General features: G+C 35.2%; 2 protein-coding genes across 4 annotated transcripts; one reads left to right on the top strand and one right to left on the bottom strand.

Moving 5' to 3' along the window:
- Positions 1 to 2,940: 2,940 nt before the first annotated feature.
- LOC105764061 (histone-lysine N-methyltransferase EZA1) lies at positions 2,941 to 10,176 on the top strand. Of its 3 annotated transcripts, XM_012582514.2 has the most exons (17): positions 2,941 to 3,098; positions 3,534 to 3,635; positions 3,849 to 4,123; positions 4,524 to 4,685; positions 5,229 to 5,313; positions 5,428 to 5,574; positions 5,703 to 5,750; positions 5,841 to 5,912; positions 6,417 to 7,108; positions 7,426 to 7,576; positions 8,161 to 8,381; positions 8,615 to 8,746; positions 8,815 to 8,902; positions 9,010 to 9,057; positions 9,169 to 9,297; positions 9,513 to 9,590; positions 9,665 to 10,176. In XM_012582514.2, exons 1-17 carry the CDS (start codon positions 3,060 to 3,062, stop codon positions 9,854 to 9,856), a joined length of 2,661 nt encoding a protein of 886 aa, XP_012437968.1. In that variant the 5' UTR covers positions 2,941 to 3,059; the 3' UTR covers positions 9,857 to 10,176. The 3 variants fall into 3 exon arrangements, with proteins under 3 accessions (XP_012437968.1, XP_052481025.1, XP_012437970.1); XM_052625065.1 differs by lacking the exon at positions 2,941 to 3,098 and having other exon boundaries at positions 3,134 to 3,643; XM_012582516.2 differs by lacking the exons at positions 2,941 to 3,098; positions 3,534 to 3,635 and having other exon boundaries at positions 3,970 to 4,123; positions 4,519 to 4,685.
- An 11,602-nt stretch (positions 10,177 to 21,778) lies between these two features.
- On the bottom strand, positions 21,779 to 24,437 carry LOC105764062 (protein trichome birefringence-like 6). The gene is made up of 5 exons (XM_052624674.1): positions 23,486 to 24,437; positions 22,988 to 23,180; positions 22,703 to 22,893; positions 22,342 to 22,500; positions 21,779 to 22,253 (listed from the first exon to the last, which is right to left on the bottom strand). The coding sequence occupies exons 1-5, from the start codon at positions 24,178 to 24,180 to the stop codon at positions 21,914 to 21,916; spliced, it is 1,578 nt and encodes a 525-aa protein (XP_052480634.1). The 5' UTR covers positions 24,181 to 24,437; the 3' UTR covers positions 21,779 to 21,913.
- Between the last annotated feature and the right edge of the window lie 764 nt (positions 24,438 to 25,201).

Consider the following 25,201-nt stretch of genomic DNA (forward strand, 5'->3'; position numbering starts at 1 on the left):
TGTCATTTTCCTCAACAAAGCGTGGATTTTCTATGAACATGTATCGTTTTGCACTACACACTTCGCCTCAAACTTATCAGCTTTGGATTTAACCACGTGGTAGTTAACATCGTTATTGATGCTATGTTGTTTCAATGCACCAATCAAACTATCCTTGTTGGAAAACTCATTACCAACTTCAAATTCACCCGAATCCAGTAGCGAACTTGTATGATCACGCAACCTGTGTGGTAGATCTAGAAACTCTAACGCATCATCTACAGACAGATCGACGTTATGCATGTGGGCTAGAGGTGAGTATGCCCTGAATCGTGGATCTTCTTCTTCATCTGAACCCCCTTCAACATCTTCAGGTTCGGTTAGAATAGGCACCGGTTCAGAAAATAATACAACTTCTGCACCATCGGGCCCGGGCTCTCGAGGTGGATACTCATCGGAGTCATCTTCTAACCCATCATCATCTGCAACGTATGAGGTCCCCTCACCGGTGGACGTCGTAGGGAGTACATCATCCCTTCTTTTGGGCGTTTCATAACGTCTCCAATTGGATGTAGATTGCCAACCACTAGAAGTTGATGCCGTTCCCTAGTACGTATTTCCAGCATCAAACATCGACCCACCGAGATGCATGTCCCATCCACTGACAAAGTGTCATGCAGGGGTTGTGTATTTCATACCGCTACCAAACATGGGTTGTTCCGTGTTTTATAACCCACTAACCGAGTGTCGGGCAGGGGTCGTGTATACCTCTCGAACAGCAGTCGCAAGTGCATCACTTGGCGATGTAAATTGTACATATAACTCAATATAGGGTGCTCCACTAGCGAGATGAGTCTGCACCATTGCCTCCAAGCTATGAGCATATTTTATGTCGAACGAGTCATATGTCACCGGATCAACAGAAGAACAAAACCGATGCGTAATAGACAGAACTTTCATTGGCGTCGTTCCGAATATTTTACGCCTAATTCTTTTACGAAGTTCTGTCAAATCTATGTTCTGGTTAAAAAGCAGTCGCGCTGTATTCTCCGATAAAAAAATAACACCGTTCTCGGTGTGACGAACCTCACCATCATAGTAAATAACAGCACTAATACGTTCACTCATCTTCAATTTCTATCCTTCTTAACCTCTCTAAATTTTTTTTGCTGTAACTTATGCAATTTGAGAAAAAAATTTGCCTCATTTATAGCCTCAGGCCAAACAGGAGCTACTGTAACAAAAGCGTGTCCATGTGGGAGCTTCTTTCAGTACTTTTGCTGACAATGCATCCTGCTTAAAGCGTTTTTGACATTATTTTCTCAGAAACGTCTTCTCGAAATTATTTTTTCAGAAGCTATTGTAGCAAAAGAGCGTCCACGTGGGAGTTTCTTTCAGTACTTTTGTTGACAATGCATCCTGCTTAAAGCGTTTTTGACACTATTTGCTCAGAAACATCTTCTCGAAATTATTTTTTCAGGAGCTACTGTAGCAAAAGAGCGTCCACGTGGGAGCTTTTTTAAATTAACAAATAATTTAATTAAGTAACCCTAAACCCCAAACCTCAATTTATTTGAGTTTTTCTTTAAAAACTCTAAACTCTAAACTCTAAACTCTAAACCCTAAACCCTAATCTAATTTTTTTAATTTATAATTAAATTACTCAAGTAACCCTAAACCTTAATTTATTTGATTTTTTTAAAAACCCTTAACACTAAACCCTAATATGATTTTTTTTAAAATTTTTTTAATTAATTTACTTAAGTAACCCTAAACCCTAATTTAATTGATTTTTCTTTAAAAATTATAAGCACGAAACCCTAATCTAATTTTGAATTTTTTTAATTAATTTAATTAAGAAACCTTAAACCATAATCCCTTATTTATTTAATTTTTTCTTAAAAATCCTAAACCTAAAAACCCCCAAAACCCTAACCCAAAACCTTAATAGCAGGAGACACGGGCAAAACGCTTCCTCAAGGAAGCGTTTTCCTGCTTCGTCACCTGACAACGCGTTGACGTGGACACGTTTTGGCGGAAATAAGGCTATTCCGGTAATTAATTTTTTACCTGGCCCATTTCAGTAATTTTTTAAAAAAAGGGCTTTTATTTGTATATTGCCGTAGATTTTTCCTAAATATTATCAGTAAATAGTTTAAAATTTTAAAATTAAATTTATACTAGAGATTAAATTTAAACTAATTACAGAGTTGTAATAATATAAAAAATCATTCAATCTTTATCCAACCACTTTTTTAAAAAACTTCAACCCTTCAATCTTTATCCAATTATCTTTGTATTTTCAATCTTTCAATCAAGCCCTCCTCTTTATTTTTTGTTCCAATTTATCCCTTTTGTAAGAGTTTGAATTCAAGACACCAATTTCATTCTTGATAAGAAAAATCTAAATTTAATAGCATTTTATCCGACAATTAACTAAGAATAAATATATTAAAATACGAATTTATCTTGCTATCATGCACTAACACATTAAAAAGTATTTATATTAAAAACACTATTATAAATATAATAAATATTTTATTATATTAAAAAACACAAATAAATATAATAAATGTTTTATTGTATTAAATATAAATTTTAAAATTTTATATTTTGGGTTGAATTATTTAGTTGAATAAATTTTCTAAAATTTTAAATAATGAGTTTAATTATTATTAAGTTAGTGATTTAATATAAACTGTATGTGCACAAAAAATTGTTTTCTCCCAGCTTTTAGACACTTGTTTGGTTAAAAAAACACACATTTCGTACAGACAAGCCATATAATTTGGGCCTTCACTTAAAGCCCATTGTGTAAGCCAGCTATAATTTCTGAAGGCGAAATTTAAATGAAACAAAATAAATATAAAAAAGATAAAGAAAAATAAATGCTTTGGGCCCTTGTGAAAAAACTCAAAAATTGAGTCCCCCAACAGTAAAGGCCACGTAACAACAGTTCACACGTGCCAGGCCCTTTACTGTCCTTCTTTACTTTTTTATTATTTTCTTCCAGATGCTCTTTCACTCTGGTTGTATGACTCGGAGTCGCAGAGAAAACAAAGCACCAAATTCAGCCAACAATGGTCTCTAAAGGGAGCGACCCTTCCACTAAATCTAAAGTTAGGATTTCTCTCCTTATCCTTTTGATCTTCAATTTTTCCCTTTTGATTCCTTCTTTTTGTATTCAATCTTCATTACTAATCATAAAAAAAGTAGTTATCAGTCGCTTAAATTCACTGTATCATTTAAACATAAAATTTAAAATGATTTTTCAAAATATTATTTTGATTTTTAGTTTGTAATTGATCGCGTAGACTTGAAATTCCACTGAATAGTATTCGCCAATGGTTTTGTGTGGAGGCTGAGGTTTCTCTCAATTCCATCGCCGTTCACTGCAGCTTATACTCTGTTTGGCTGCTAATGAATTATAAAGAAACAGAAAACGGAAAGGAAAAAAAATGGAATTGAGTTTCCTTTTTTCTTTTTAAAAAAAATCCGTTTTAGCTTAATTATCAATGTTTTGATGTTATTGCTATTATTTGTTGATATGGCAGAAATCACTTGAAGAGTGCTCTAGTGGTGGAGTAGGAAACTTGACACATAAGTTAAATCAGCTTAAAAGGCAAATTCAAGCGGAGAGAATTGCTTCGATTAAGGTGGATTAGTTATGTTCGTCACTTATGAATTTCACTTTTTAAATTATTGCTACATTATTTATTTGTCATTGAATTTCACTAGCGTCGTCAATTCAGTGTGAATTTGATAAGCAACTATTACTGTTGTATTTGGCTTGTCTAAATTGAATTGATTTGCGCTCCAACCTGCTAGAGATGCAAATAAATTATATTTATATTGGGTGGTGTGCACAGGAAAAAGTCGAGAAGAACAGAAAGAAGCTCGAGAGTCATATTTCAGAGATTTTGTCAGCTACATCAAGTAGAAACGTTCTGTGTGTGGAGGAGAATGGATTTGGTAAAATGCTTTCTTCAAGAATCCAAATTCCTCTATTTAAGTATGCTGGATTTGCGCAAGGGTCGGGAGATAGAGACTATTCTAATGGTCACGAAGTTGTATCTTCAACAAGTGTCAAGCTTCCGTACGTTGAAAAGTTGCCACCATATACAACATGGATTTTTCTGGACAAGTAAGTTGGATTAATTTATTAGTTTGCCTAATTTCGAGTATTCTATTCTGTCTGTTTAGGTACACAATACTTCTGCTTTGAATCAGTATGCCACTAGAGACTTAAGCCATTAAGTCATGGGTTAGCTGTGCTACTTAAGTCATCTCCAGTGAGGGTTATAATTTTGGGGGGATTTCCTGAAAGGGCTTGATAACATGTGAACACCAATATTAAGCCATTTGGAAAAACTAGTCATGTTATTAAGCCCTCAAGGTTTTGTTACTGATATTTAGTTCGAAGTTGGAGATTTCAGCAGCACAAGCATCCACACATGAACCTACCATCTTTCCTCGGCTCATCTTGTTTCCCATGAGATTTTATTTTTGCTTGTCTTATCTTAAATATGCATCATTCAGCACAGAAATCAGAGAATGGCTGAAGACCAATCTGTTGTGGGGAGGAGACGTATATACTATGATCAACATGGCAGTGAAGCTTTAATCTGTAGTGACAGTGAGGAAGATATTGCGGAGCCTGAGGAAGAAAAACATGAATTTTCTGAGGTTGAAGACCGCATTTTGTGGTAAGTGAAACCAGATGCAACCTCCGTTAGTCAATAAAGAGGAGTTATTCATTTCTTTTAAAGAGAAACACCATATACATATACACATACATATATATGATTCTCTTGGGGAAAAAAGGAAGTGCACAGTTGCACCCGGACAGCTGAACTTCCTGTGCCTTCTTATTATTATACGGTCAGAAGTTAACATCATCTACAGAAATGCAAGTGGTAGACATTGATGATAATCTTTCAGCAATGTGGCATAGGACCTGTAACTGATTTAGTGCATGGTGAGATGGGGTTAGACTGTTGTAAAACCAATATGGCAAAAGTGTGCAGGTTCTGCTGCTGTTTTCTTTTTATACTATTAGACTCTTCATGCTGGCATTTATTTCAGTATATTAAGTAACTGGTGGGATTTAGTGCAGAAATGACAGTGTCACCATAAGAGATGTTCATTTGGATTTTACTGAACTGTGGATAAGATCTTTTCTATTGCACTTTATGGGGGAAAAATAAAAAAGCTCAATCAGTTTAGATTAACAATGTTGAGTTTGGCAGGAATGTCTGTCAGGAGTATGGTCTAGGTGAGGAAACATTGGCTGCTGTCAGCCAATTTATTGGAGTCACTGGCTCTGAAATCGAGGTATCCTGCTATAAGTATGGCTTATGGATGTCTTGCTTTGGATGTTGTTTGGTTTCTTTAATCCTTCCAAATATTTAATATTTATCAGTAACTGTTTTCTTATGAGATTTGCAGGAACGGCATGGCATGCTCAGAGAAAAATACAGTGACCAGAACATTAAAGATTCTGAGGATTGTAGATCTGAGAAGGGCATATCTTTGGACAAGAGCCTCAGTGCTGCCTTAGATTCTTTTGATAACCTCTTTTGCCGCCGTTGCTTGGTGCTTAGTCTCTAACCATCACTCTTAATGTTATTTGTTAAAGAGAAGCATGGGCATGTAGATATCATAGGCAGTCTTTGGACATTTTTTAACTCCCTGTGCTGATATATTTTGTACCTGCATGACAGTTATTTGACTGCCGTCTTCATGGCTGTTCTCAAACTCTAATTAATCCTGTAAGCAATGTATTTCTTGTCTTTCAAAGTTTCAATTTAATGCGAGTTTGACTCATTAGTTTATCTGCTTTGGTACCTATTGCTTGACAGAGTGAAAAGCAGCCATATTGGTCTGAATATGAAGATGACAGAAAGCCTTGCAGTGATCAGTGTTACCTCCGGGTTTGGTTTTTATTATTCTTTTGTGCTAAAAACCTTGTATGATGTCTTATGAGTTGATACTGCAAAAACCATTCTTGTTGATAACTTCATGGACAAAATTTCTCTCTTGTTCTCCAAATATTTGCATTCTTTCTTGTTCTCTGATGCTGCTCCTTGTCCCAACACCTGGGTTCTGATGCAAAAGATGTTTTGTCTACCTATTTTAACTAATAAGCCTCCTATTTTTGTGTTTATCTGCAGCTCATTTCATTGGCTTGTTGTCTAATTTGTTCTTACCTAATGAAGAGAAATAGATTGTTTTAGTGCTCGTACTCATATGTTGCTGAGACTCAAGTTTGATTTGATGTGAATTTGAACTTGTTCATATCCTTGGAGTACCTTTTAGTTTCTTTTCAAGTATTTAGTTATCATCATATTCCATATTTAATTTTTGTTTGGATCTAAGATTTTTTATATTTGTCGGGAAAGAAAAATGTTTTGTGATTTCTACATCAATTCATGCAGTTAAGAGCCGTCAAAGATGTGGCAGAAGGTTCTGGTGTCAATGCATTGCATGGAGTGAAAACAACTTTAGAAGAAAAAGACAAGGTTGCATCGTCTGATGCCAAAGAGCAAAAGACTAATGTTGATGCAGATCTCATGCAAGATGAAAGAGGCATCTCTGAAGAAGAAGGGCCCGTTACTTTAGAAGGAATTAATGATTCAGAAGGTGCTGGTAAAGCTCTAACTTCGGTGATGTCTTCCATACCAATAGATAACCATGAAAATTCTGGAAAGCGGAAGGCCTCCCAAGAAAGCAATAGACCATTAGATGATCTGCTACACTGCTCTGATAGCAGCCAGGATTCTTCATGTAAGAAACAAAAGACATTATTGGTTTTGGATGTAGCCAGAGAGTCTTCTGAAGCTATACCAAGTCATGCCAGTGCTCAAAGTAGTAAAAGTAGGAACTATCAAGTTCGTACTCTTCTTGAAAATGAAACTCAAATTACAGCCAAAAACAACCAAAATGAATCTGGTGAACGGGGATTGGAAACTTCCACCTGTTCTGCTAGTGCTTCCAAGACCAAGGATAATACAAGGAATGGAGCCAAAGATGTTTTAAAGGTGCCCGAATTGAAGTGGTCATCTTCTGAGTGGAAGCCTATTGAGAGAGAATTGTGTTTGAAGGGAGTGGAGATATTTGGGAGAAACAGGTAGAAGGGATTAGAACTTTTGTCAGTCTAGCTTTGCATAAAATGCAAATATAAATATTTTTTTTCACATTGGTTTCTGCATTTCTAAATATTGAATGGACTAAGCTCAGCAGTTTTTTTTACAAGACTAAAATGTGCAGAGCAAAAAACTCATAGTTAAAATTGTGTAACATGCTCGTATTTGTACGATTCAACTGCTTTACTCTCTTATCATGATGAGCTTGTACATTTAGACAGTTGTGATTAGACTTCTTTCTTCTCCCTCCTAGATAACAATATGTCCATTCTTCTACTAATGTGTGATCCATGCTTTACAGTTGCCTTATAGCCAGGAACTTACTCTCTGGTTTGAAAACTTGCCTAGAAGTATCGAGTTACATGTGTGATGGTGGATCTTCAACACTAAATAGGTCCATCATGACAAGTTCATTTTTGGAAGAAAATGGGAAATCTGAATCAGATTTTATGGTATGTACCTGAACCCTAATTTCTCTCTATTTCCTACTATATGATATTTCTTTGATAAGGGGTGAAAAAGAAAAGGTTTCCAATTGCCAACCTGCATGGCTCTCCTGAGGCCATATTAATGACACTATCACCTTTATTAGCTACAATTGCAAGCATTCCTTTTAAGGTTAAATGCTTACCGATTCAAAAAATGTTCAAGAATCCATAGATATAGAGTGGCATTACAATCTGCAATTAGAGTTACGTGGCCATTAAGGTTTGGCTATTTAGTTAGACAATGTTAAAGTAGGAAACCCATCCTGAAAGTTGTTGAATTCATCAAGCTTTTATCTTTAGTGTCTGATTTCCATGAACAATGGTAAATTAGGAGCAAGCTGACTATGTTGCTCTGCATTCTGGTTTTCTTTTTACTTAATTTTGCAACTTCTAATATTGATTCATTATTAATTTATCTTGATCAGTTCATTATATGGCATTGTATTTTTTAGGGTGAATAATTGGTTCTCCATTGTAGACCTTTCTCTTTCCTGTTTGCATTGCATTATAAATACTTTTTCCCAATTAAAATTCTTTCTGTAATTCAGGAGCAAGAGATGTCAGCAAGACCACGATTGCTTCGTAGAAAGGGTAGAACACGGAAACTTAAATATTCTTGGAAGTCAGCTGGCCATCCCTCAATTTGGAAAAGAATTGCAGATGGAAAAAATCAGTCTTGCAAGCAATATACTCCATGTGGATGCCAATCAATGTGTGGAAAGCAATGCCCTTGTCTGAACAATGGAACTTGCTGTGAGAAGTATTGTGGGTAAGTTAAGTTGTTTTAACATGCGAATGTGAAAAAATATATACTTAGATGGTATGGGTAAGAAAATATGTATCTCACTGAATCTGAAATATTTACATTTGACCAGCTGCTTTTGTTATGGATGAACCAGTTGTTTCAGTTTTGTTTTTGTGTTTTTTTTTCCCGAACCAAAAATACCATGAGCCAATCAAGTCCAGAACATTCTTATAAATTCAAAGATTATGATCATTCAGATGCTCGAAGAGTTGCAAAAATCGGTTTAGGGGATGCCACTGTGCAAAAAGCCAATGCAGAAGCCGGCAGTGCCCATGTTTTGCTGCTGGGCGTGAATGTGACCCAGATGTTTGTAGGAATTGTTGGGTTAGGTAAAGTTTCATGATTTTATATAACCTATTACTAACATGATCTGTTAGTAATATTTATACATTTGCAGTTGTGGTGGGGATTCGTTGGGTGAGCCACCGAAACAAGGAGATGGTCAGTGTGGAAATATGAGGCTTCTTCTAAGGCAACAGCAGAGAGTGAGCTACTAAGAATGTTTTAGTTGTAAAATTATAGTTTCGAAATGCTTTAAAACTGGAATGTTCTTTTTGCTCCTCTTCTAATCTTTCATGTTTTTATTCTTCAGATACTCTTGGCAAAGTCTGATGTTGCCGGATGGGGAGCATTCCTAAAAGTAGGATATTACCCCGTTTTTTCCCAATGCAGACCTTTGGATAGTTAATTGTCTCTATTTTCTTCAATTGTGTTTAAACTCTTTTCTGTGAACTTGATGATGTTGGTTCAGAATTCTGTCAACAAAAATGATTATCTTGGAGAATATACTGGTGAATTGATCTCACACACAGAAGCAGACAAACGAGGGAAAATTTACGATCGTGCAAATTCATCTTTCCTTTTTGACTTGAATGATCAGGCAAGTGGCTCTCACATTTCACATTCAGCACTAAAATTTCCCTGTTAACAAAGGTGCTCTTTATTTTTTAATCTAAGATTGCTGCAATGATCCTAATATCGGAAGTACCATGTTCACATTTCGGAGCTTAATTATATCCTAAATGTATTTATGTTAATAACTACATTACACCAGCATGTAGAATCTGATTGGAAGCTGCTGTTTTGTCTTTGCAGTATGTCCTCGACGCATACCGCAAAGGAGACAAATTGAAATTTGCAAACCACTCTTCTAACCCAAATTGCTATGCCAAGGTATACAACCGTCCACGATACATTTTAGGGACATTTCTTGTTGTTAGTTAAGCTAATTCCTTTAGCTTGCACAGGTAATCTTGGTAGCCGGGGATCATCGAGTTGGAATATTTGCCAAGGAACGAATCGAAGCTAGTGAAGAACTCTTTTATGATTACCGTTATGGTCCAGATCAAGCACCTGCATGGGCTAGGAAACCTGAGGGTTCCAAAAGAGATGAAACATCAGCCTCTCAAGGTAGAGCGAAGAAACACCAGTCTCATTAAAGCAACCATCGACTAGACCTCTATATATCCTTCAGCTTCTTAGTATCATCACAAAAGAGGGAATTTCTTCGTAAGTAAAACATATGCAATATTGTGTCATTATGCGGTATATAGTTAGTTTCATTAAAGATATTAGGGTCAAGAAAATAAGATAGAAATAATTGCTTTGGCAAACAAACTAGGTGTTTCTAACAATAAAATTATAGGAATTGGTGGTAGAAAAGCATGTTAATCTTATAGAAATAATAGAAAGTTTCAAAAATGTTGACCCTGTTACTATATTTTTATTGAATAAAGTTGCAGTACTAGGATTGCATTTAGTACTTTGATTTAAGTAATTGTGAAATCACTACTTGAAATTTTTGCTTAAGAGGGGTTTGGGGGTCTCTTCTTTTCTTTTAGCACTGCCTTTCGTTGCAATATGGAATTTGTTTTGTTTTGGTTAATTTGTTTAGAGTAAATTATTCCGTAATTTAGAGTATCGGACCGTTAAATATTAGTCCTTTTTTCAGTGTATTTACAATTGACTCGCTCTCTTAATCCTAGTGGAAGTAAATCAGCACCGTCAATTTGCATTATAAATAGGTTTGTCTCACCACAGACAGGATTGCTACTGTGATTTGAATCTATTGGATTTTTGAGGTGAACACTCGGTGCTGGTCAAAAGTCGAGGTTTAAATTTTAGTATCTTTAAACACGATAAAAAATAGATTTAATGATAAATTTGGTAATTTGGTTTGTCGAAACCGCTTTTTGAAAACAAAAATTTACTTGTCGACTTTAAAAAACGAAACTGGAGTCGCCACCGATCCTTGATTAAGGTGTGATCGGCTCACCTTAAAAATGACTTTGGTCTACGAAATTTGAGAAAATGGGCTCGGGAGTCAGTTACGCACGAGGAAGGATTAGCACCCTCGTAACGCCCAAAATTGGTACCAAATTGATTTTTTTTAAAATGCCTTGGTGTCGAAAATTTAAAAAGATTTTAAAAGGAAACTTTTTATTTCATGAATGGATTAAAATAATAAGATAATTCTTATTTCAAAGAAATAAAACACCACACCCAGTAAGTTAGGGCACAATGTTTTTAAATCTTCAAAATACCCGAATATTGCCTTTTGTTTTTGAAAATTCTTATTTCGAGAAGAAAATGTCATGACCAGTAAGTTAGGACCCAACATTTTGAATTCCCGAGAATAAGCTTTTATTTGAAATTTGTGGATTTATTGCAAAACAAATACTTGGCTTTCTAAATTCATCGAAAAATAATCGCAATCCAGTAAGTTAGGACACGATCTTTCACGAGAATCATGAATGCCAAATATTTTAGAATTTATAAAATAGGATGATTTAAATACTTTGAGAACCAAAATATGTGTTTTCTAAAAGGCGTGTTAAAAGGTTAATGTACAACATGAAACAAATACCTTAATTTAAAATATATATGTACATGTATTTACAAAATATATATACTGAGCACAATTTACAAGTAAATTAAAAATATGAGTGTGCATGTATCTTTTTCAAAAAAACATATAAGTATACATGTGAGAGAAAAGGAATGAAATATATAAACAAAAACCTTGTAATAATTTATAAAAAAGTATGTATTTATGTACATGAAAATCATGAAAATAAAATAAAGATAAAAATGTATATGTGTATATATTTACAAAATAAAAAAATGTATAAGTGTATGTATTGGTAAATCATGAAAATTCACAATCAGTATATACTTAAATACATATATGTATGCAATATATAAAAAATAATAGAATATGTAAAATAATAAAATATTTATAATGATTTAAAAAAACGGATACATAAATATATTAAAACGTGCACATGTTATAAAACATATATGTATATATATATAAAGTATAAAGTTTGTGAAAGTTAGGGAATAAAAAAGAAAAAAAACATATGCACGAGAATATAAATAGGTCGACATGTACTATAAAAAACTGCATATATATGTTATAAAAGAGACAATGCGTGAATACTATATGTAAAAAAAAATCATATATATATATATTATATAAAAACCATGCGTATGAATGAATATAGAAATAATAATAGTAATAATAACAAACTAACATTAAACTTAATTAGTAAAAACAAATATAAAGGACAAGATTGTAATCAAAATAGGAAGGAAGGACCGGGAATGTAAATTCCCCCCACATGCTATAAAACGCACAGAATCAAGATGCAATGGTGTTGGTACGGCGTCGTTCCTTCACTTTAAAACAAAACCAATGTTAACCCTAATGTCAACCACCATTCTAATTCCCCCAACAGACTAAACCTATGCCCACAACGCCACCCTCAACTCATCCATCACCCGTTATACTCCGATTTGAAGCCGAAAGTAGAGGGACTCCGACAATACAACATACAGGTAAGGTTTTTTTTTTAAAAAAAATCTCTTCTTTTCTCTTAAATAAAATAACAGAAGCAGAAAATTATCAAAAGAAGAGGAAAAACTCTTTCACCTTCAATAAACTCTATTTTTTCTTTTCTTCGTATTTCCCTCCTTTCTTTACACCGATTTTGCTTCTTTTTTATTCTCTTTTTTCCCTCCTTTTGTTACAAAATATACGGCTTTATATAGTCTGAAAACCTATTTGTTTTACACTATATTTTCGCTAATGGACTCTCTGAATCCGTGTTTGTAGGTGCGTGGAGAGTGGAGGCCGAAACGTGCGGAGGCTGCAGGAGGTCGTTGCGGCTACTGGCATGGGTCTTTGAGGCTTATGGTATTTGAAGCGAGAGGCTCTAGGGTTTCTGCTTTCAATGTTTTTGGTGTATTGGGCTTGAACGGCCCATTTTTGTTTTGTAAATGGTCTGGGCCAATTGGGCCTTATTACAGCTGCCCCTCTTTGCTCATTGTCGTGCAACGGGAATAGAGCAAAGACTAAAGACCCAATTGTTCCTGGTCCTACCGAGCCTTGATTTCTTCAGTGCAAAATGACTTCAAATAGCTTCATTGCTTCCTACTACATCTTCATAAGTATAGGAGCTAGTGCTTTAATCCACTCCACTGTAATGTCAGAGAGATAGAATTCATACGTCGTAGCTTCTCAAAAGAACAAAATTTGCCATCTTTAATCTACTCCACTACAACTTCAGGGAGATAAGACTTATAACCTCAACTTATTCTGCTACAACTCAAAGATAAATCTGACGTGATCTACTCTACTGCAACTTCAGAGAGATGAGATCTGCGGATTTAATCCACTCCATTGCAACTTCAAGGAGACAGGATTGGTTGCTTCTGTCTGCTCCACTGCAACTTCAGGGAGATAAGACTTGTATATTCGATCTACTTCACCACCAGTATGGGAAGACAAGATTTGCTTTCTTCAATCTACTTTACGTCAATACATGAAGACAAGATCTGTTTTATTCAATCTGCTTTATGTCAATACATAAAGATAAGATTTGCTTTCTTCGATCTACTTCGCCACCAGTATGGGAAGACAAGATCTGCTTTCTTCGATCTACTCCACCACCAGTATGGGGAGACAATATCTGGTATCTTCGATCTACTTCACGCCAATACATGAAGATAAGATCTGTTTTCTTCGATCTACTCCACCACCAGTATGGGGAGACAAGATCTGATATCTTTGATCTACTTCACGCCAATACATGAAGACAATATCTATTTTTTTTCGATCTGCTTCGCCACTAGTATGGGAAGGCGAGATCTGTATATTCGATCTACTTCACGCCAGTACATGAAGACAAGATCTGTATTCCTTCGATCTGCTTCGCCACCAGTATGGGAAGACAAGATCTGTATATTCAATCCACTTCGCTACCAATATAGGAAGACAGGACCTGCTGCTTTTCAACCTGCTCCACTGTTGTTCAGGGAGATAAGGCTTTATATTTTCACTGATCTGTTCTCTGGGGAACGTGACCTGTATGATTTATTTTATGAACCTAACTATGCCTAATGATTAGGATGTCATGATCAAATGAATCAAATGCTCCTAACTAGGCGTGTATGAATGACATTTGAATGAATGCAGAATGTCATTTTTTCGAGAATGATCCCTCATTTTCACTTAGGTTATCATTACTCAAAGTTTATTTAAAGTTTCATCGCTAATGTGCTATAGCACCCTCTTGCTTAGCTGGCGTCTCGAAAGAAACACTTGACCAGATTGCCCCCCACTGTAAACCTCCAAGTTTGATCCATTGGGATGCAAAATTTATACCATCTTTCTCCCGTTGTAACCCAAGAGTAAAAAGATTTGGTCTTTTCTCAATCCTCTACTATCACAATTCAAGGATACAGGATATGAAACTCTTTGGTCCCTTACACCATTCCCAGGGTGTTGTACCAAATGCTCATGCACAAATGAAGAAATCTTCTCCAAGAACAACTTCCTCTTATTATTCGGTGATCATTGGTTGCTTGTTCATTGAAGCTTTGTCACCAACATGACATCTTGCCATTTTATTCAATTTAAACAAGAAAATTCAAAGGGATAGTCTTTAATTTAGACTATTCTTTATCAGATTTCCAACCTGGTGCGTTCTAAACAATAGTCCTGTTTGAGGTTCACATATTATTCAGAGACTTCTAGAGTAGTATGCAAAACTTCCCTTGTGAAAGTTTTATTAGTCCATTAATCATTATTTTAATGCAACATGCTTGCAAAAAAGATTATGGATAAGAATAGAGTTGGTTCTGAGCATAGCTTGAAATGAATAAGTTGTCAAAGATAATAAAGATAAATGACAAAGAAATGTGTATCTTGGAAATGAATGAAGTGTTCCAAGAATAACAAAAATGGTATAAGGATTAGGTGCCCCAGATATCGTAGCTTGAACTTCTCTGTACAAACTTGCTGAAGACCTTTCTGGGTTTGACATGTGTTTAGGAGATCTACCATACTCTATCGATGCCCCAAGATGTCGCATACCCTTTCTTGCTGATTCTGGTATAGCAAGACCACTGTATATCCCATTCTGATCAGTATTTGAGCTACTCTGATTACTTCATGCCCCATTCTGATTAATATTTGAGCCGCCCTTTTCGGGTTTTCAACTCAAATCCCCTTTGGTCTAAGGCGCCCTTTGCGAGTTTTCACCTTAGCCTCTCCATTTTTTTTTACTCAAGGCTCCCTTTGTAGGGTTTCACCTTGGTCTTTTTTTTTTACTCAAAGCACCCTTTGTAGGCTTTCACCTTGGTCCCACCTTTTTTAAGCAGAGTATTTCCTGACTGAATCTGAGTTTACAGGACTTTGTAAATTTTTACCATCCATCTCACTCAAGATCAAAGCTTCTCCAGAAAAGACTTTCTTTATAACATATGAACCTTTCTAATTTGGCCTCTATCTTCCTCTAAAATCCTTTTGTATAGGAAGGATCTTTTTCAACACTAGTTCCCTCTTGTGAAATTCTTTGGGACGAACCTTCGGGTCTTCCTCTTAGGATAAAATGTAGAGAAATGACAATTCGACTTCAATGAGTAAAGCTATGATAAGCCAAAGAGGAGGACATTGCCCCAGCAAAGAAAGTTTACCGCATCGTTCATAGCATCGATGTTGAACCTACTGCCCATTTCTGACATCATGCTATTATTCAGATTACAAGCTAGTGCTTAACCCGAGCATATCTGGGTATGACCATGTGAAGACATCATTGAATTCTTGCGGTAGCTCTATAAGGTCCCGCCTCGTCTTTGTGGTCATGTCAATCCCAATCTTCACCAAGCTCACAATTTCTGATAATTCATTGTGATGTAGGATCTGTCTATTCTCTTATTCTATCACCCTCCTCAAGTCTGGAGATAAGCTACAATCTATGTCATCTTCAAAGTCATGAGATCCCTCTAAACACATGTCTCACTCAAAAGGAAATTTTGAGTCTGTAGCAGCGTCACTCATGACGTTGATATCTGGGGACCCATAGTAGGTATCCAAGAATATACAAAAGAATGTATGAATAATATGAATGTATGAATGAATGGTTTGGTAGAAAAAATCCAAAAGAATGAAAAAAGATGATTGCGATAATGTATTTCATTAAAATAATAATGTTCAGACATGAGCCCATTTCACAAAGAAGTTCTTATTGCTTCTAGGTTAAAAGCAATAAGTGTGTTCTGAACATTACTCTAACAGACTCTAAATAACATAGGGGTTTCCTCTGCAGTCCCATTATTTTTAACACCTCCCAGGCGAATATCTGACCAGAAAGCATTGCATTCCCTCCATTATCAATCATGATTGGGTAATGGATTTTCTGCACTTGATGAGTCACCGAACTTGACAACACCCATGTCGATGAGTCTTTCAACTTGCTTCTTGAAGGCAGTGCAATTCTCAATCGAGTGTCCCGTAATTCCCGCGTGGTATTCACATTGTGCGTTCGCATCATACCATTTGGGATACGGAGGTTGTAGAGGCTTCACATGAAAAGGGGAAACAACATGTGTATCAAACAAATTTTGATACAGTTCCCTATACGGTACTGGGATTGGTGTAAACTGGAACTTCTTAGTTTTCATGCTGGAACCCTGCCTTGATGAATTTTGTTGGTTACCAACTACCTTCCTTGGCTGACTCACTGTAGCTGATTTAGAGTAACCCATACTGTTCACATCATTTTCTCTTCTGCTTGAGACTGACCTCTTGTTACTCTCTTCTGCATCGATTTTCCCGTTCCTTATAGCATTTTCGACTATTTCACCGTTCATAACTATGTCAGAAAAGCTTTTTGTAGCGCTCCCTAACATATGCATAATGAACGGTACCTTCAGTGTGTTAATAAATAGCATGGTCATTTCTTTTTCCAAGAGTGGTGGTTGAATTTGGACTGCGACCTCCCTCCATCTCTGTGTATACTGCCTAAAGCTTTCGCTCGGCTTCTTCTCCATATTCTGAAGGGTGATTCTATCAGGAGCCATGTCTATCACATGACTATATTGTTTCATGAATGCTTGCGCCAAGTCCCTCCATGAACCAATTATGGCACGACTCAATTGATTGTACCATTTGGATGCTGCCCTTGCAAGGCTGTCTTGGAAACAATGTAGGAAGAGTTGGTCGTTGTTAACATATCCCGCCATTCGCCTGCAGAACATGGTGATGTGAGCTTCTGGACAGCTTGTCCCGTTGTACTTTTCAAATTCAGGCATCTTAAACTTATGAGGAAGTATTAAATCTGGTACTAAACTCAGCTCTTTTGCGTCAATGCCTCGATAACTCTCAGTGACCTCCATCGCCTTGAACTTCTCCGCGAGCCACCTACACCTTTCCTCTAACTGTTTCGGTAACTCCTCCTTCATTCTTTCCTTCTCGGCCACTTCATCCAAGTCAGGAATGGCAGAGTTAATAGGATTATTTTCGGGATTAAAACTCGGCCCAGTTTGGAGGTTCGAAACACCAGCTCGAAATTGCTGAGGCATGATGGTGATGAGATTTTGCTGGTATTCACTTGAGTTCGCTCATGTGGAGGGTGAAACACGGAGGATAGAAAAGTTCATCATCATTTCCCTCATCGACATCTGCCATGGGGCCCTTTCCTTTGTCACCTCCCTTAGTTATCAGTCGGGTTAGCTTTGCCACTATATCCTCTTGAGATTCCCGCATCTTCTCAGACATCTCTTGTTTCATCTTGTCTAACCGCTCCTGCATTTGTAGCTGAAGTCGGTCTTGCATCTCCTTCTAGTACTGTTCGAGCTTCTCTAATCTCTGATCCATATCTTTTGTCTTTGCTCGAGTGCCGTATCGGTGTTGGGTTGGTTGGTTGGATTCCAGGTTAACTGAGCAATGATTTTAGTTAATTAGGATCTTTGAATAATCTTTGATACATATGATGTAATGAAATGCGAATGCATGAAATGAATACATAAAGAGACGTTGATTTTGATTCAATTCCATTTAGAAAACCTTACTAGAGGACAAATTTCTTTACATAAAGCGGATATATATACGGCTTTGCCCTCATACTCGAAGCAAAGACATCTTCACCTTTTTCATCCGGATGTTAAGATAAACCTCGCGAACTTCCAAAGGATATCACTGCTAGCTCCTTCTGCTTGATTCTGGTCACAATCCGTTGTCTGCCTATCCTCGCAATGCTCATTAGCTTCTTTAAGAAATTTGGAATGTTAAAAGCTTTTAGACAATCATCTTGAATCCTCGGGACCCGAAGTAAAGTCACGAATTCTTTCATCGCCCTTCTTGTATTTCTCGGAATATATTCAGGCTGCCGTACTATTTTCCATTTTATCAAGAAACCCGTTTTCTTATGATAGGCTTTCTAAGTTAGTAATCAAACTTGAATCAACATCTCTTTTCTACAATGCAAATGCAATGCAATCATAACCAAAACAAAACAAAACGGGTTAGTATCGGGTATAAACATTAAATCCAATACAATCAAGAAATAATAAAAACTCCTAGTCAGGTATCTACTAAGGTTTAGAGTAATTCTACCTAGGGTAAGCTCCTAAGGTTCACTATATGCGGTTCGGCTTCTAGGGCAGGGGTACCTGAACCAGCAGATTCCTCGATCCTTACCCATTATAGGCTCATATGGATCGAGTTCAGTTCAGGGGGATACATTTCCCTATGGCTGCACGGAGATGAAAATCTCACGAAGACATACGTACGGATGTATCCCGGAAGCGGTCTACTACCCTGCACGGAGGTGAAAACCTCACGAAGGATAGTTTCTCGCTCCCACTTAAAAGGTAAAATGCAAAATGCAAATGCAAAGTTGCCAACACCATGATGAAAAATCAATGTGTGCGAAGGGAACTCGTGAATTATTTAAAAACTTTTGATTTTTGACACAAAGACAAACATAATCAATTTTGTGGCTCGACAGCTGTAATAAGGCCCAATTGGCCCAGACCATTTACAAAACAAAAATGGGCCGTTCAAGTCCAATACACCAAAAACATTGAAAGCAGAAACCCTAGAGCCTCTCGCTTGCCAGAAGCCTCAAGTGACCCATGCCCGGTAGCCATATGACCTCCTGCTGCACCTCACGCGTTTGGCCTCCACTCTCCACGCACCTGCAAACACGGATTCAGAGAGTCCATTAGCGAAAATATAGTGTAAAACAAATAGGTTTTCAGACTATATAAAGCCAGTATATTTTGTAACAAAAGGAGGGAAAAAAGAGAATAAAAAAGAAGCAAAATCGGTGTAAAGAAAGGAGGGAAATACGAAGAAAAGAAAAAATAGAGTTTATTGAAGGTGAAAGAGTTTTTCCTCTTCTTTTGATAATTTTCTGCTTCTATTATTTTATTTAAGAGAAAAGAAGAGATTTTTTTTAAAAAAAAAACCTTATCTGTATGTTGTATTGTCGGAGTCCCTCTACTTTCGGCTTCAAATCGGAGTATAACGGGTGATGGATGAGTTGAGGGTGGCGTTGTGGGCATAGGTTTAGTCTGTTGGGGGAATTAGAATGGTGGTTGACATTAGGGTTAACATTGGTTTTGTTTTAAAGTGAAGGAACGACGCCCGTACCAACACCATTGCATCTTGATTACATGCGTTTTATAGCATGTGGGGAATTTACATTCCGGTCCTTCCTTCCTATTTTGATTACAATCTTGTCCTTTATATTTGTTTTACTAATTAAGTTTAATGTTAGTTTGTTATTATTACTATTATTATTTCTATATTCATTCATACGCATGGTTTTTATATAATATATATATATATATGATTTTTTTTACATATAGTATTCACGCATTGTCTCTTTTATAACATATATATGCGCTTTTTATAGTACATGTCGACCTATTTATATTCATGCATATGTTTTTTTTCTTTTTTATTCCCTAACTTTCACAAACTTTATACTTTATATATATATACATATATGTTTTATAACATGTGCACGTTTTAATATATTTATGTATCCGTTTTTTTAAATCATTATAAATATTTTATTATTTTACATATTCTATTATTTTTTATATATTGCATACATATATGTATTTAAGTATATACGATTGTGAATTTTCATGATTTACCAATACATACACTTATACATTTTTTTATTTTGTAAATATATACACATATACATTTTTATCTTTATTTTATTTTCATGATTTTCATGTACATAAATACATACTTTTTTATAAATTATTACAAGGTTTTTGTTTATATATTTCATTCCTTTTTCTCTCACATGTATACTTATATGTTTTTTTTGAAAAGATACATGCACACTCATATTTTTAATTTACTTGTAAATTGTGCCTGTATATATATTTTGTAAATACATGTACATATATATTTTAAATTAAGGTATTTGTTTCATGTTGTACATTAACCTTTTAACACGCCTTTTAGAAAACACATATTTTGGTTCTCAAAGTATTTAAATCATCCTATTTTATAAATTCCAAAATATTTGGCATTCATGATTCTCGTGAAAGATCGTGTCCTAACTTACTGGATTGCGATTATTTTTCGATGAATTTAGAAAGCCAAGTATTTGTTTTGCAATAAATCCACAAATTTCAAATAAAAGCTTATTCTCGAATTCAAAATGTTGGGTCCTAACTTCTCTGGTCATGACATTTTCTTCTCGAAATAAGAATTTTCAAAACAAAAGGCAATATTCGGTATTTTGAAGATTTAAAACATTGTGCCCTAACTTCTGGGTGTGGTGTTTTATTTCTTTGAAATAAGAATTGTCTTATTATTTTAATCCATTCATAAAATAAAAAGTTTCCTTTTAAAATCTTTTCAAATTTTCGACACCAAGGCATTTTAAAAAAAATCAATTTGGTACCAATTTTGGGCGTTACGAGGGTGCTAATCCTTCCTCGTATGAATCGACTCGAGCCCATTTTCTCAAATTTCGTAGACCAAAGTCATTTTTAAGGTGAGCCGATCACACCTTAATCAAGGATCGGTGGCGACTCCAGTTTCGTTTTTTAAAGTCGACAACTAAATTTTTGTTTTCAAAAAGCGGTTTCGACATGGTTTGTATATTTTGTCAAAATAGTTCTAAATGTATTTTTGAGTTTCTTTTGGCCACCAACATTTGGTTTGTTTTTTTTCAGTTTGTTTTCTAATAGATTTAATGAAAGTACCATTAAAAAAGCTAATGAGATGATATAGAATTTCATACTGGGATATTTTTAATGAGATGTAATATATTACTTAGTAATCTAATAAGATAATTACATGTGAAAAATAATAAAATAAATAATACATTAAATTTAAAAACAACTCTTAATTTAAAAAAATAAACATAATTATCTAAAAAATTAACTCAAGAGAAAAACTTTTCAATAAACAAACCTATAAAAGATTGAAACATTGAATTTATTCATTAAATCTATTAGAAAAAAGCAAATTGAAAAAAAGAACAAAGCTTGATAGTCAAAAAAGACTCAAAAATGTAATTAAGGTCATTTTGACAAAACATGTAAATGTTAGTGACTAAATTTGTCATTAAGCTTAAACAATAATTTTTTTTTCACGACTATTTTACAACATGACAAATGAACATTTTAAAATGTTTACAATTGGCATCAGCATTATTGCCAGAGGACATGTGTTCAAGTACGCTGAAACTCATTATTTTTCTAATTAAGAGTTTGGAAAGAGTTATGCATAATTTTAGTCATTATATCATAAAGAGCTTATATGATAAAAAAAAAAAAAAAAACCTATAATGAAAATAGTTGTTTACAATGTTGCCAATTATATGTACAATCATTAAATCTCGATTTTTATAGTTAAAAGGATTAATTTGCTCTAAAAAAGACCTGTAAAGTAAATTTTTTAAATTGCATTGCTAAGATAAAAGATCAATTCGTTCTATTTAAAAAAAAATAGTTTAACCTTTTAAAAGGACCAAACCCAAAGGTTGAGAGCAGTGTAAAATCACCAAAGCAAGGCTTAATACCTTTTCAAAGAGGAATCAACAAAAATTAACCTCAGTTAAATATTCTCAAATCGCATTTGAAGAGTTATCTCCTAAAATATTACATTTTGCATGATATTTCACAACATTACAAGGTAAAAATAATTAAAAGAATATTATGTGTTAAAAAGATCACAATCTAATTTTTGAGTGATACTTGGAGTTTTCTTTGGATTGCAAATGGAAAAACAAAATTTCATTCCATGTATCTGGAACACCGGGAAGGCACCAATGGCTACAATCTTGAATGTTGGAAGAGTAACGAGTCCCTGTTTTTTTCCCGTATATCGACGGATGACCATCGATTCTATATGCAGATAAACCGGTTACATTCAGTAACGTTACCGGAGTTTTCATCTGCAAAATGACCTCTTCCACAATTCTGTTCTTCTCAGGGTATTCCATGCCTGAAGTGTCATTAAGAGGCCAAGTAGCTTCCATACAATGGCCGCCTGAATTCCATAGTCCTCCCCTGTAACCGATAAAAGTAGATGTTATTTTCTTTGTTTTAGGTCGGCCAATCAAAGATGTTAAAGGGAAAGTGTAGAACAGCAGCAAACCTGAAATGGGACGGAGCCAAATTCCGAAAGAAAACTCGGGTTTTCCTCGGATTAATGTGTCTATCAACCCATCCTGCCCATGTCATCAAAGCTTTTCTAAAAGCTGTGGAAACATCAAGCTTGGGATGTACTTGGTTCCCTTCTTGATAATAGTTGATCCTAAAATATAAAAAAAAAAAAATACCCAATAGAAGCATATATAAATGTTTAGCTCACTATCACAACGATGTCATCCTAATTCTTACAAGGGAACTAAACATTCAGACAACCTTGTTTGAACTTCCCTAGCTTACAGTCAATGCAAGATTGAAAACCATACATGACAAGACTGGAAGAACCACAGTTCGATAATGGAACTAACCCGGCTTTTGTTTTGAAATGAGACCACCAATGTGCAGTGTTGAAGACCAAAACATCAGCTCCTTTCCATTTAGAAGAACCGTGATCGATGGCATCAATCCGTAAAGTCGGCCTCCGTTTTTGCCTTATTCTCGCCTTGCTTTCATGAACTAGAAAATGAGAAACATAGTATTCAATTGTACATTTGTAATCCTGCAAAGAAAAACAACCTCAATAATTCAACTATGCCTCAAATTTTCACACATATGAACAAGTTCATGGAACTTTAAACAATCAATTAAATTACCACAAATTTGAAGCTATAATTCCCTTTCTCTTTGGTGATTCTTCTTCCATGAGTTTCATAGACCTTCTTAGGATCTTTTACAGCTGACATTAACATACAAAGCATGGATTCCCATTGGTTTCTATTAATTGAATCCCCCACAAAGACCAGTCTTTTCCCACTGATCAAATCCAGCATTTTTGCAGCATTGAACCTACATAAAAAAGAAGAAAAAACAGTCTTTGCTTGCATCAATTGCTAGATTCTTTGAGGAAGATCCACCTTTAGGAGAAGTTTTCGAACTATCTTATGCCGGATAATTGGCCAAACCCCAACAATGCCAGGTATCTTTTTGGTGGGAATTTTATCTTCCGTGATCTACCGAAGCCAGCATACCTTATCTTCCATTGTTGGGGTCAGAACGCTATTAAATAATCGACACATTCAAAACTTCTCTTAAAGTAATCCACCTTCAACAATATCCAAGAAAGTATCAAGTAAATAAATCAATCTTTTTACCTAGGAAAATCACAGTCTTGTGGTTGCCATTTCCACTTCATGTAATCCCTATCTTGCCTTCCATTGGTACCACAATTAAAACCTTCATCAATGAAAGGACATGATCCATTTGTGTAGAGTGGATAGCTCTCATCGTAAACCCACTTCCCCTTCGTTACATCACAGCCATTCATCATCTTCTCCTCCATTTTCCCATCACCTTGAGCTTTAAATTCATCAGCTGAACTCACTTTTGTCATCTTCACTTCTTTGTGTTCCTTTAGAAGCTCAAGTTTATCATCAACTTCAATGTCTTCTTCCATTGTAGGTGCAGGTGTATCCTCTTCAACATCCTCAATTTCACCATCACCATCACCATCTTCTACAACTTCACCTTCACTTTCTTGTCTCTGGATCTGCTTAAAAACTGAAAATTTTACAGACCCAGATTCATTTTCAGGTTTTAAAAAATGGGTCGAATGGTTTACACTCTGTACTGAACCATTGCTACTGAACCTACTTAAGCTCTCTATGGTTATGGATTTATGATTAAAAAGTGGTTTATTGAACTGAAAATGGGTTTCTCGATGGATTGCAGGGTTAGATTTGATGACCCAAGTAAATAAAAAAACCAAGAAGATTAAAGAAGAAGAAATTGCGAAAGAAAACACTAAGAATCTAGTGGATTTCAATGAGAAACTTCTTTGTTTCTCCATCAATGGAAGCTTCACAAGTAAAAATGCTTCAAAAAAAAAAAGGAAAAATAGTTTAAAGGAATAGTTTTTCAAGGGGATTTGGTAGAGGAAACTTATCAGAGATGCATGTACGCATGTTAATGAATATATGAGGATAAAAGTACGAAATTATCAAAAGAAACGACTGTAAAATAATTGACCATTAGTGTTTCTAGTTTACCAAACACATAAAATAATAATAATAATAATAATAACCAAATAGTTTAACAGGGAAGTCGAGAATTACTAGAATATGAACCACTTCTCCACACGACACGAGAGACATAGCTGGCGGCAACAATAAGCCATATATGATATATATAGGGTTAATATAATGTTTAGCCCCTGAACTTCACTTTGATATTTATACTTTTTTGGTTTACTTTTCTATTTAAACTTGGTAATTAGTTCCTTGAACTTGGATTCTTATAGATTTGACAGTGCAACACTTTAAGATTATACTATGTTATCAAGGTTTTTAAACATAATTGATGTTCGAACTAGTTAGACTACTAATTCACGATTCAATTGATAAGTTCAGTTTTAGCCCATTCAATTGATTTCAAGCGGTTCGCTGAAAAGCCAATTCAACTTTTTGTCCAAAGCCGGGTCCAATATGTCTAGTCGGTCCACTTCAACAATCGTACCTGTCATCACTTGAAAATTAAAAAAGAAAATATTTTTAAAATTTTTCAGGTAATAATGGGACACAATCTCAAAGCGTACATTTACATGTATCAAACACAAGGACCAAAATTGAATATCAAAGTGAACTAAAAAGAATATAAGTATCACAATGGACCTAATTATAAAGTTTAAGGAGTAAAAGTTATCCTAACCCTAGTGGTGGGCAATGTTGAATATATTTGAGAGGCTGTGCAATTAAAGTTAGATAAGACATATAGCACAGCAATGTTGAATATATTTGACAAATCTGAATCCATCCTTAAGTTTTGTCTATAGTGTTTTTAAGGTTATTAAGCATTCTTTGCTTGTGTTTTAA

Source organism: Gossypium raimondii, chromosome 12 (genome assembly GCF_025698545.1).
Source record: "Gossypium raimondii isolate GPD5lz chromosome 12, ASM2569854v1, whole genome shotgun sequence".
Taxonomy (NCBI): Eukaryota; Viridiplantae; Streptophyta; class Magnoliopsida; order Malvales; family Malvaceae; genus Gossypium; species Gossypium raimondii.